At 40.9% G+C, this 13,050-nt stretch overlaps 1 protein-coding gene and 1 long non-coding RNA gene across 8 annotated transcripts in view; one reads left to right on the forward strand and one right to left on the reverse strand.

Moving 5' to 3' along the window:
• Positions 1–13,050, forward strand: part of trim37 (tripartite motif containing 37) — an 88,367-nt gene that overhangs the window by 51,607 nt on the left and 23,710 nt on the right. For all 6 annotated transcript variants that reach the window (XR_013577501.1, XM_078548198.1, XM_078548200.1 and 3 more), the window contains 4 exons: positions 3,436–3,624; positions 5,764–6,054; positions 11,585–11,719; positions 12,464–12,650. Coding sequence is in view for 5 of the 6 variants with exons in the window: in XM_078548198.1 (XP_078404324.1) it covers positions 3,436–3,624; positions 5,764–6,054; positions 11,585–11,719; positions 12,464–12,650 (802 nt within the window). In the remaining variant the exon portion in view is untranslated. The remainder of the gene's footprint in view (positions 1–3,435; positions 3,625–5,763; positions 6,055–11,584; positions 11,720–12,463; positions 12,651–13,050) is intronic.
• Positions 1–13,050, reverse strand: part of LOC144684429 (uncharacterized) — a 74,743-nt gene that overhangs the window by 47,174 nt on the left and 14,519 nt on the right. The window lies entirely within an intron of this gene.

The following is a 13,050-nucleotide window of genomic DNA, read 5'->3' on the forward strand; positions in this document are numbered from 1 at the left end:
TGAACAAGGGCCACACATCCCATGAATGAATTTTTTGATAATCCGCAGTAGATTTCCTATTGATATCAACATTCATTTTTTTTAAATGAATACTACAGGTATCCAAAATATTTTTCTCTTGGGAGATCTGGAATGGTAATTCAAGTGTTCGTTCATTCATTCGTCCCCACCGTGTACACACTTCCATGCATAACCCTCCAAAAAAAAGAATGGCCGTTATAATTGGAGTGAAAATGCAGGATATCACATGGGATATCACAGAATATCATAACATTTTACAAAATTTATACAATTAAAGTTCAGGTCATAACTACTGATCGTACAAGCACAAATCCAGTACCTTTTTCTGTCAGACTGTGTGATATTATAGTTCACAAGCTCAGACCTGAGTGCATTGCAGCACACAGAGATCTGCCTCACCTCAGGTCTCCCTATTCTCCAGACACCTAGCTGCCTGTTCCACCAGGCAATCCAAAATCTGGGGAAATCCAAAATCTGGCATGGTCTCTGCCCTGAGGGTGCTGGATTTTGGACATCGGTTCTGTAGTGATGCATTTGTATAATCTTGGGCAAATATTAGATGGTTACCTATGCAAGGGTATCCAATGTGCAGGTACAGCAAGATTTTCCTAGAACAGGAAAAGGATGTTCAACCACTTGAGCTTGTTTCAGATTATGGCTGAACTATGCCTCAAATCTGGTTATCCGCCTTTGATACCTTTGCCTTTCCAAAAAAAATTTGCAATCTTGGTCTTGAAAATTTAAATTGTTCCAGCATCCATGTCCTTTCAGGGCAGAGTCGCAAATTTCCACTACTGAGAAAAAAAAGTGCTTTCTGATTTAAATCCTGAATGGCTTGGCTCTAATTTTAAGATTGTGCCCCTTTATTCTGAACTCCCCACCAAGCAAAGTACACCTTAGCCTTATCTTTTGCACTGATGTGCTGGGCTGCTCCATTATTGAAGATGAGGTTATTTGTGGACCACCCTCCTCCAGTGAGTTGTTCAATTGTCCACCACCATTCATGATTGAAGTCACTACCATCTTCGCACTGAGGATATCCTCTGTTGTGTTGTGTGGCACTACCACAGTGCTAAATGGTATAGATTTTAAACCGATCTAGCAACTCAAGACTGGGCATCCATGAGGCACTGTGGGCCATCAGCAGCAGCAGAATTATACTCGACCACAATCTGTAACCTCATGTCCCAGCATATCCCCCACTCTACCATTGCCATCAAGCCAGGGGATCAACCCTGGTTCAATGAAGAGTGCAGGAGGTAATACCAGGAGCAGTGCCAGGCATACCTAAAAATTAGATGTAAACCTGGACTAATTGCGGGCCAAACAGCATAAGCAACAAGTGATAGACGGAGCTAAGCAATCCCACAACCAACGGATCAGGTCTAAGCGCTGGATGTGGCAGGACTGCAATCGTGAATGGTGGTGGACAGTTAAACAACTCACTAGAGGAGAAGGCTCCACAAATAACCCCATTGCTCCTACATGGTTTCCTCTTTTCTTCTACCAATAAAATATTCTGTTATGGATCCAAAGTGGATCACCTCACACTTGATCAAATTGAACTCTAGCAGCCATGGTTTAACCCATTCACTTAATCTGCCTGCGTCCCTTTCTAACTACTTGCTGGACAACCTAGCAGTATCTGCTAACTTTTAATGCCTTATGCAAACTTGATCATTGATATATCTGGTGAAATGCTGAGAGCCCAGAAGAGATCCCTGGGCAATGACATTTATCACATCTTGCCGATCCTTACTCTCTATCTCCACCTTCCAACGCTTGTTGCAAGTTTGGCTCCTATTTTGTGCACTTTCATTTTTGTTGATCTTTTATCAAATCCCTTCTGGAAGTTCATATAGATAATATATGTATATAATATATTCCCTTTATCCACAATTTTTTAAAGACCTCAAAAAAAAAAGCCAATCAACTGGTGTAATCTGACACACCTTTACAAATCCCCTTGCCGACTCTCTGACCATCTTCTCCAAGTGCTCAGTCACTCTGGCCCTGATGACTGATTCCAGTAAGTTTACCACAATAGACATCTCTGGTTACCTGGCAGATCTGTAACTAAATCATCTGCAATTTCCTCACCTATTTACTTTAATACCCAGGAATGGAAACTATCAAATCTTGGAGATTTGTTTTTCTGAAGTTCCATTATTTTTTCCAATACAATGGATTCAAGTCCAATAAGTTCATCACCTTGACTTATTTTTAGTTTCCCTTGTGCCCCTGGTATTTCATCCTCTTCCTCAATTGTGAAGACAGGTTACTAAATACTCATTAAGTAAGTTTGCCATTTCCTTCATTTGCTGATGAGGATTCAGATCCCCACTTTTGGATCTCTGCATGATGGATTCTCGATCAGCTAAGCTTGGGTTAGGGGGTCAAACAAAGGACAGACACATCCCTCAATTTGTTTTTAAATTAACTTCCCTTGCAGGGGATATCATTTGGTGAGCTTCAACACTCTGGCTCAGCCTCTCCCTGATCTTTCGTCAGTTGAATTGTGAAGGGCTGAGAGAACCAAAAGGAACAGGCTGAGTGATTTGGGAGGAAATCCCCGGTCTAGAAAGCTGTTTTTTTTTGTATCCATATTTATCATTTTGACCTTTTTAATATTCCTACAAATTCTAGCCATGCCATGTAAATGGGACCTGCCATAAAGTGATTTTTGACTTGGGGCATGAGTGTCACCAAATGGTTTCTGGTGATACGCTAGCGAAAGATTTAGGCAATTCACTGCCACTTGGCATAGGAGGTGAAAGTTGCCTTTGGGTGTCTCACCAGAGAAAATGGAAAGTGGCAGAGAAAGAGACTGGGCTTCACTGTTCATTTGCATTAGTGGAGTTTAGTCAATCCACCAAAGGCATAACTACATCATCATTATTAACCTTGGAATAGAAAAGAAAGGAACTACACATGTCGGAAATGCAAGGCATATTTCTTCTGACAGTTTCTGTCAGAAGAAAAGGTGGGCTGAGGTTTTGGGTGCAGATCCTATCAGAGATTTGGGCTCTGGGAGATAATTGAGCCCTTTTAATAAAACAAGGAGAAAGCAATAATTGTTGGAATACCCAAATAGGTTTTAATCTTCCCTTTTATCCCAATAGCCATACTCTTGTTGAGGGGGTTGCATTCAGTCTATCCACACAAGTAATTATTAGTTGTGATGTAGTGAAACATTATGAACGTTTCAGGAATTCTTGGGGGTTTTGTGGATAACTTGTCATGTCGCTTGGAATTTTGACAGTTGAGTTTATCACCTTTGCTGGCAGTTAAAAGCATTGAATAATGTTTTCTTTCTTTCAGAAAATCGGATTTCTTTCTTTTCCCAGTAGATTCTTATTCTTTTGTCTCTTGCATATTTTTGTCATGTTTATACTTTATTTCCACCCTCCACAGGAGGGCTGAACAATCGCAATCGGTCTTCGAGGCGGGGAATGGGCAGTCTGGCATCCACTGCCAGCAGCAGCCTGCTGGACATCGACCCAGTCATTCTCATACAGCTGTTGGACCTGAAGGACCGGAGTAGCATGGAAAACCTGTGGGGCCTTCAACCTCGCCCACCGGCTTCCCTCTTACATTCCGCAGGTAACGTGCCTAGCCTGTAATTTATAATGTAAATGCCCTGTGTGCAATTCTTTGAAAGACATCCAAATTAAAACTCCAAAACTAAGGGCCATACATCTAAGATGGGCAACAATGAATCCAAATGGGAAATTCAGAAGGCAGTTCTTTTGAGTTTAGAATATGGAACCATGCAGAGTAGTTGAGACAAATTGTGGAGGTGCATTTAAGGGGAAGCTAGAAAAGTATATGAGAGAGAAAGGAATGGAAGGTTATGCTGATAGGATTAGACGAAGATCAATAGTAGGAGGCTTGTATGGAGCATAAACACCAGCATGGACCTTTTGGGCTGTGTGGCCTCTGTCTGTGCTGTAAATTCAGCGTAATTCTATGTAACTCCAAAACTTGGTGACACCTGGAGCCCAGATGACGATGATTTCAGCTTCTAACAACTTGTATTGAGAACTTCCCCCTGGAATGGTTTTTTAAAAAAATCAATCACTTTAACTTCTACACTTGGATTTGTTGACAGAAGCTACAGTATTTGGTATTAAGCCAAATTTCCCAAAGCACTTGACAGCTAATGATGCCGTTTGGAAGTGTAGTCATGCAGTTGTGATATAGGAATTGCATCATTGTGCAGTTTAAATTTGCTGTAAGTTTGCCATTGATTAGTAAAATCCTGGTTGTTCTTTCATGGCCTTCAAGGTATCACTTTTTGTGTGGAAGAGATTACAGGCAGACTGCACTATAGAATAGTGTGTGCAATTCTTTAGCTCTTCTGCACCAACCCCTCCCTCCCTAATTTGGACATAGTATTCCTTCTGTGCTGCATAGAGTCCAAATGGTACAATATTCCTTCATATATATAAAAGCAAAAAACTGCGGATGCTGGAAATCCAAAACAAAAATACCTGGAAAAACTCAGCAGGTCTAGCAGCATCTGCGGAGAGGAACACAGTTAACGTTTCGAGTCCGAATGACCCTTCAACAGAACTAAGTAAAAATAGAAGAGAGGTGAAATATAAGCTGGTTTAAGGGGGGGTGGGACAAGTAGAGCTGGATAGAGGGCACTGGCCTCTAGCATCCTTCTATTCCTTTTTCCCTCATGTACTTGCCCATCTTTCCCTTAAATGCACCTATGCTGTTCACTTCAACTATTCCTTGTAGCAGCAAGTTCCACATTTCAACCTCTCTCCTGAACTCCCTTCTGGATTTATTAATGACTCCTAGTTTGGACTCTTTCCGGAAGCAAAAAGTCTGTCTATTACTATCAAACCCTTTCATAATTTAAAGACGTGCCTTAGGTCTCTCCTGAGCTTTCTCTTAGAGAAAAGACCACTGCCTGTTCAAACTTTCCTGATGTATGTATGTGTAAATTGTATACTCAACACCAGGAAATTCTCCTTTAGTACCTTAGTTCCTGACCTCTAAATCAGCACTGGGGCTACGAGCTGAGGGTCATCAGTGTGTGTTCAAACTGAGCATCTTCTCTACTTTGTCTCTCCCAAAATGCTTATGGTGGTGAGTTTATCCAGTGAGTTGCTGAGCCAAACCAGCCAGTAGTGTGGCAGGAGATGTACCCTAGATCAAGGTTGGGAAACTTAGTAACTGCTGAGTGTCATCTCATACTGGAAAGGTTTCTGAGTAAGGTAATATGTTTCAATGCAGTAACTTTCAAACTTTTTTGGTTGAAGGACTCAGTTTAAAATGGATTAGTCATCATAAGCACCCCCTCCCCGCCCACCCCAAATTTACATTATAATACTCATAAAAGCTGGATGAATTTATATCTTGGAACCTCTTGAGTAAACGTTTCAAAAAAAAAACTCCCCTCTCTTGAACAAGGCTGAACTCATCTGGCACTCGCCACCAGCCTTGATAACTGTGGATCTGCCTGACCATCTTCCTGTAGTTCTCCATGCTCCTTCATGCACTCTCCCCTCTAAGGTGAGATGGCCAGGCCATTGTGTGCTGTATATGTGACAGCTGTACTCTGCTCCCAGCTCACATCCCAAGTCCATCTCCAACCACCGCTTATTTGCATACAGCTTGACTATTTCATGAACACTATAGAAAGTCCCTGGATCCCAGTTTGAGAAACACTTTTAATGGGCTTGTTCATTTGTTTCTAAAATTATTTTCCCTTCTTTACATATTAAGCTCAATGTCGTAAAGATCGTGACCAGCGGAGACAGCAAGCTGTGCGCCGATCACCTCCCAATTCTGGGGTTCTGAAGCGATTGAAGGCCCAGATGGCTGAAGTCAGGAGCAAAATGTCTGAAGTTAAAAGCCAGATGTCTGAGGCGAGAAGTAACACGGTATTGTGTGCTGATTTGGGGGCAAATTGTACCACTCATGCAGGAGAACAGGGGCCATCAGGCCCCTGTGGAATTGACAGCTTCCGGAGAAATGAATCGGGGCTAGACCTCCTTTCTAATTACATAACATTTGGTGAGTGAGTGATGGAGAAAGGATTAACACTTGCCATGTGACCAAACAGAAGAATGTAAAATGACGTAGTTAATACATGCGTTATTAAAATTGATTTTGGGTTTATTCGGACAAAATATTTAAATGTGAAAAAAAAATTGATGTCAGGAGTAGAGAAAATACTACAATCTGTTATAAAGGATGTGAGAAGTGGACACTTAGAAAAATAATGACCTGACTGGGTCGAGTCAACATGGATTTGTGAACGGGAAACCATGTTTTGACTAACCTGTTAAAGTTTTTTGAGGATGTTACTAGCAGAATAGATAGGGGAGAATTAGTGGATGTGGTGTAATTGGATTTTCAGAGGGGCTTTCAATAAGGTCTCTCACAGGAAGGTTAGTAAACAAAATTAGAGCACGTGGAATGGGGGATAATATACTGGTATGGATTGAGGATTGGTTCACAGACAGAACACAGTAGGAATAAATGGATAATTCACAGGTTGCAAGGCTAGTGGGATACTGCCAAGATCAGTACTTGGGCCCCAGCTATTCACAATCTGTATCAATGATTTTGATGTGGAGTTCAAATGGAATATTTCCAAGTTTGTGGATGACACATCCATGGGAATGTGTGTTGTAAGGATGATGCAAAGAGGATTCCAGTGGATTTGGACAGGCTTAGTGAAGGGGCAAGAACATGGCAGATGGAATATAATATGGATAAGTGTGAGGTTATCCCCTTTGGGGGGGAGGAATGGAGGTGCAGAGTCTTTCTTAAATTAGTAACTGAAAGCTAACATGCAGGTCCATCAGGTAATTGGGAAGGCAAATGGTATGTTGACTTTTACTCCTGTACTCAAATCTTCTTGCGCTAAAGATGTCTTGCAGCAATTGCATAGAACCTTGGTTAGACCACTTTACCTAAGGAAGGATATACTTACCATAGGGGGAGAGGAAGGATATACTTACCATAGGGGGAGTATAGCAGAGGTTCACCAGGCTAATCCCTGGGATCGTGGGATTGTCTTATGAAGAGCAATTGAGGAGACTTTGCCCGTATTCTGTAGAGTTTAAAAGAATGAGAGATGATCTCGTTGAAGCATATAAAATTCTTCCAGGGCTAGAGAGGGTAGATGCAGAAAGGATGTTTCCCCTGGCTGAGGGGGCTTTAGAACCAGTCTCCTGAATAAGAGCCATTTCATTTAGGACTGATGAGGAGGAATTTATTCACTCAGGAGGGTGGTGAATCTTTGAAATTCTCTACCCCAGAGGCTAACGTTCAGTCATTGAATATGTTCAAGACAGATGGATAGATTATTCTAGATACTAATGACATCAAGAGATATGGAGATAGTGCAGGAAAATGTCATTGAGTTTGAATCAGCACTAGTGCTAGATCAACCATGGTCTAGTTGAATGGTGGAGCAGGCTCGAGGGGTTGAATTCTTTCCAGGCAAAGCCTATGTTGTTGCCCATCCCATCCCTAATTGCCAGGTAGTTAAGAGTCAATCACATTGCTGTGGGCCTGGAGTAACATGTAGGCCAGACTGGGTAAGGATGGCAGATTTCCTTCTGCTAAAGGCATTAATGAACCAGATGGGTTTTTACAACAATCAATGATAGTTTCGTGGTCACTATTGCCGAGATTAGCTTTATAAGCCAGATTTATTAATGAATTCAAATTCCACCAGCTGCCATGGTGGGATTTGAACCCATGTCCCCAAAGAATTTGTCTGGGCTTCTGGATTATTAGTTCAGTGACATTACCACTATGCCATCATCTCCCCATATATGGCCTACTCCTATTTCCTGTGCTTAGTGTGGAAATCTCCAGTTGGTGCTGCTGTCTGAGCAGATTTAAAGAAAATCTTTGCTAATATGTTGATACTACATTATACTGTATGAGTACACAAACCTTAAAGTATATCCTGGCCAGGTCACAATTTAAAATTTGTACTTGCCTAATGTGTGGCCAACTGACCTAACCAATACTCAGCCCATCCCTTAGTTAACCATGTATTTTGGGTCCCAACCAACATTATTAACTGGCTGCCAAGTAAAGACAAACCTTGGTAGAAATGTAAAAACAGTTGTTGTATAATCACAATGCAGCAATTGTGCATTGTAAGGTGCAAGTGGAGGATGAAAAATATCACCATTCAAAATGGGAAACCATTCTACAGAAGTTCAGAACTGAGGCTTAAAATTTAATCTTTTTTTTAAAAAACAAATCTTTACAATTTCTGAAAAGCCCATTTGTCGTCCTCTGGTGAGTTGAGATGTGCCGGGATGGCCAAATTTAACAAGTGAAAGTCAAGAATAATTGCATGTAAATTAGGTGAGATATTGCCAGAATTAGAAGAAGCTACAATTTGATTGTAGCCATAGTGTGGCTGATTCTCTTTTCATCCTATGACTGATCCAAGCACATAAACAGGCTGTAAACGTTAATTTAATTGCCTTGCCAAGTTGATCACTTGCGCTGGTTAGGCCACAACTGGAGTACTGCGTGCAATTCTGGTCACCACGTTATAGAAAGTATGTGATCGCACTGGAGAGGGTGCAGAGGACACTTACCAGCATGCTGCCTGGGCTGGTGGGCCTGAGCTGTGAGGAAAGATTGGATAGGCTGGGGTTGTTTTCCTTGGGGCAGTGAAGGTTGAGAGGGGACCTGATAGAGGTGTATAAGATTAAGGGGCATAGTATGGATAGGAAGGCACTATTTCCATTAGAGGGGTCAATAACCAGGGGTCATAGATTTAAGGTAAAAGGTAGTAGGCTAGGAGGGGAGTTGAGAAATATTTTCACCCAGAGAGTGGTGGGAGTCTGGAACTCTCCGCCTGAAAGGGTGGTTGAGTTAGAAACCCTCAACTTTTAAGAAGTATTTAGATATTCACTTGCGTTGCCTCCAGGGTTATGGGCCAAGCGCTGGAAAATGGGATTAGTGTAGTCAGATCTTTGTTGACCGGTGCTGACACGAAGGGCTGAATGGCCTCCTTCTGTGCTGTAAACGGCTGAATCCATGAGACAATTTCTCACATGATTGACAGTAATGGAATTCTGCCTGTGTTTGATATTATGCAATGCTGCTGGGGTTTGAAGTTTTAATCTGAAATGTATAAAGTTATCGGTTGTCATGTTCAGCACGATCTCTACAATGCTGCTCAAGTGGTATACAACATATTTTTAGTATCATTCCTGTGGAACCATCAACCAGCACCAGGTGTAACATAGATTCAAGTGTGCTGTTAAAACAACTAAAAACTTAGTTGCAGTTAAATACTATTTTCATCTAAATACTCATTATGTACTAACAAGTATGCAAGTTTGCTTTGTCACAAGTACTAGTTTTTCAGGGGTGAACCATGTTTTCATCAGTATATGCAGTTTATATTTATTTCAAAAGAGAATAATGATGCAGCCACAAAAACTTTGCTGTATCTCTTGACTGGTAGAAATCCAAGGAAACAATTTCCTGTTTGAGTTACTCCAATTGACTGTCATGCAGCTAAATCTAGCATTGGTGAAGAATTCTATCCAAAGTGTCAATTTGTCTATTTTCTTGACAAGCTCCAATTTGAGCTGCTGTGTGTTACAAGCACTTTTTTGTTCTTTTGTTTCTAATGTTATAGCCTTTCACTATAATCAGGCTGCTGGGGTGCAGACCATTAAATAGTTGACTGATGTATGTGTTCCATGGATTCCAATTCTGTACTAATACCCAAGTAAACATCACCTTTAACAAAAGACGCTGGAAATCTAAAATAAAAACAGAAACTGTCTATATTGACGGCAGACCTATTAGTATTTGTGTAGAGAGGAGATGGGTTGACTGTTCAGGTGAAGACTCGACATATGAGATACTGACAAAAGGTCTTCACCTGGAATGATGACCCTTCTCTTTTTATACATGCTGATAAGCATGCTTTGTTTTTCAAGTATTTTTCTGTTTTTACTACTCATTGCCTTTTAGTTAGAGAGTGTCCGAGATCGGTTGAATACCGTCAAGAGTGTGACAGTCACATTTTTCCCTTTTTTTGCCTCCCCCCTCCCTTTTGAGCAAGTGTCATGGTGACTACTGGAATCATTAGGTGTCGATAAAATTTTGTAGACCGGTCAAGATCTGCAGCAGCTGGTGGTGGACATTAAATGGACCTTCCTGGTCCTGAGAAGTAACTTGGTTCAAAGGGTTTTTAAAAGGCTTGATTGAAAATTTGTGCTTGTCGAGATTTGCTTTTGCAATGCTCAGAACGTAGGACAACCATGTCACCATCTGCACTGCAACCCAACTAAAATATATAACATGTAGACATGGGGATAGCCTCATACCTGATCCATTGCAAAGCTTGCAAAACTGATTTTAGAAACCTGCCAGCAATCCCTCTTGAAATTACTTGATGCTATAAATTCACCGTTATTTCAAATTACCATACCTCAGTAGCACAAGCAAAAGATCAGGTATAAATAAAACCTTTTTTTCAATTTTCTCCTTTTTTCCTTTTCTGGAGGAACTGGCTCTCAGTGTATTACACTGTCACGTGTTTTGGGACTCCTCCAGTACTACCAAGTGTCTTTTCTAAATGTGTGTCAGCCGTGTAGAAGCATCGTAGTCAAGTCTGATACGGCTCTCAAACAACAGCCACATGAGCATTTCCAGCAGAGGGCACTGGATAGTAATCCAGAGCTGAAACTGTGGCATTTTGAACTTGCCATTCTTTATAATCTTAACCCAGTAGAGCTGGAGCTCATCCAGTGGCACAGATCAGGAATCCAACCTGTAACCAGTAGCCCATTAGGAACTGACCACACTTGCTTAAAAGGTAAAAGTAATTCTATACCGTCTGTATTTACTTTTGTAGAGCAACGTGATAGTGAAGCTCTTTGTGTTGAGTGCCTGACTGAGATTTTCCTTCCCCCACTCCCCAAAAGAAATCGGCTTTTATTTGCTGCTGGCAGTCAAAGATACTCAATGGAAATAAAGCTCTAAACACTTAGTGAAATGTTGTAAAGTGCTAGAATCTAATGCTGAGTGATCAGATTGGAGTTGCCTTGGAAACAGGATTGATCTGCTTGAGAGTACATTCTGGTCGTCCTTACCCCGTTCTTTCTGACGTCAAAACAGTAAATGGCCTGTGAGCATGAATTTGATTTGGTAAGCACTAGGAAAGTCTTTGTGAAGAGGACATTTAAAAAAAAAGTCCTCAAGTGAGCTGGGTGTTTGTGGGAATCTATAACAAGCTTGGACAAGAGAGAAAATTGATCTCAATAAACAGGCCTCTTAGCTTCTGTAAAGAGAAGAGAGATGTAAACCTGCCTTCAAATTCTTATGGATTTGTTTTTACTTTAGGTTTCCAGCATCTGTATTTTTTTTAAATTAAGACTTGATCATCTGTCAAGTAACAATCCTGATTTTTCACTACAATATTTCTTGCATCTTTTTAAAGCACACGAGGGGCTTTCAGATAATAGCAATTGAGTTTGTGGGATTCAGCAAAATGGATGGACTTTTAACTTGTAAAATTTCCCCCTTCGATTTTTGCCTTCAGCATCCACAAAGAAATGTGGATCTCCAAAACACGGTCGCTCTGGTTCATCAGGGACCAGTTTCTCACTTCGCAGAGCACTGGAATGTGGGGATAAAGATCTCCACTGCCAGGAGAATTGTCAACCCAGCACAGCAGGTAACCATTGTAATTTGTTTAGTTCCTCTAGTATGTTTACCATATTATAGAGCATTAAAATAATTATCTATTCTTGTGGTCACATAAGGAGGCTGAATACATCCAGAAACCTACCCTTGAAAATTAGAGCAGATGATTTGGCATAGAGTGCCATTCCGTTGACTTCTACACTTATTAAATGTAGTATGATTTGCTGTTTGAGGAATGAAGTTTTTGGATCAGAAATCCTTTAAGCATAGATGTCTGAGTAATAAATGATTTGGAACAAATGGCTTGTCCTACCCATAACATGTCCAAACCTCCTCCTGACTTTGGAACTAGACCTTGTGCACGTGCTTGTTCAGATGTCATCTAGTATAAACTGATAGCCAGCTTAATGTTCCATATACCCTGACGCTTTCCACTTCTGGCTCACTGCTGTCCTTCTGCTACTGCCTGACAAAGTAAGCCTGTAAGTATGTACACAACAACTGATGTAGTGAACTTTTTTTTTTGTCAAGAAGCCCAAGTAGGCAATTAACAGGATTTTTAAAAATTCATTTATGGAATGTGGGCATCTCTGGCTAGGCCAGCGTTTATTGCCCATCCCTAATTGCCCTTGAGAAGGTGGTAGTGAACTGCCTCCTTGAACCGCTGCAGTCCATGTGGTGCAGGGACTGCATATAGTCGTCAAAATCTACTCATAAACACCTGAAAATCAGATTTTCTTATAAAACATTGCCAATTCTCTTTTTTTTAATGTAGGATTATCAAAGCCCAGCAGTAGACAAGGATCTCCACATTCTGTAACTAAGCCAAATGACTCAGAGGCTCCATCAATCTGTAAGGCTGATGACAGAGCTTTTACCGTTACTGCATCTGACCAATTCAGTAGCTCAACACTGAATGGATTAGCGTCACTGGAAATGACACGGAAAGTTGCCACTTTAGGGTGAGTGTAGATAAAGTGTGTATTTAAACCTTTCTCTTGTATGTCTTCCTGTGCACAAGAGTTGCAAGAAATCTCCTTTGTGTCTTCCCCAACGCTGCTGTTGAGCCATTTGTTTGATTATTCCACCCAAAATAGGGGAAGTAATTGGCTTTGACCTATACCCGCAAGTTTAAAATTTTCCTGTGTGGGATATATTGCCCATAATTTCCAGCAGGACAAGAGTCATTCTTTGTGAAAGAGCAGAATTTGAATTTATTACCATCATTAATTATTTTTGAACATACACAAAGTTCCCAAAAGCAGCAAATGAGACAAATGAACGGATAATTTGCTTTTAGCGGTAATTATAAGGGAAATGATGCTCAGAACATCGAGAACTCCCTGCTCTTTGAATGATGCT

The sequence above is a fragment of the Cetorhinus maximus genome, chromosome 9 (assembly GCF_964194155.1).
Source record: "Cetorhinus maximus chromosome 9, sCetMax3.hap1.1, whole genome shotgun sequence".
NCBI classification, from domain to species: domain Eukaryota; kingdom Metazoa; phylum Chordata; class Chondrichthyes; order Lamniformes; family Cetorhinidae; genus Cetorhinus; species Cetorhinus maximus.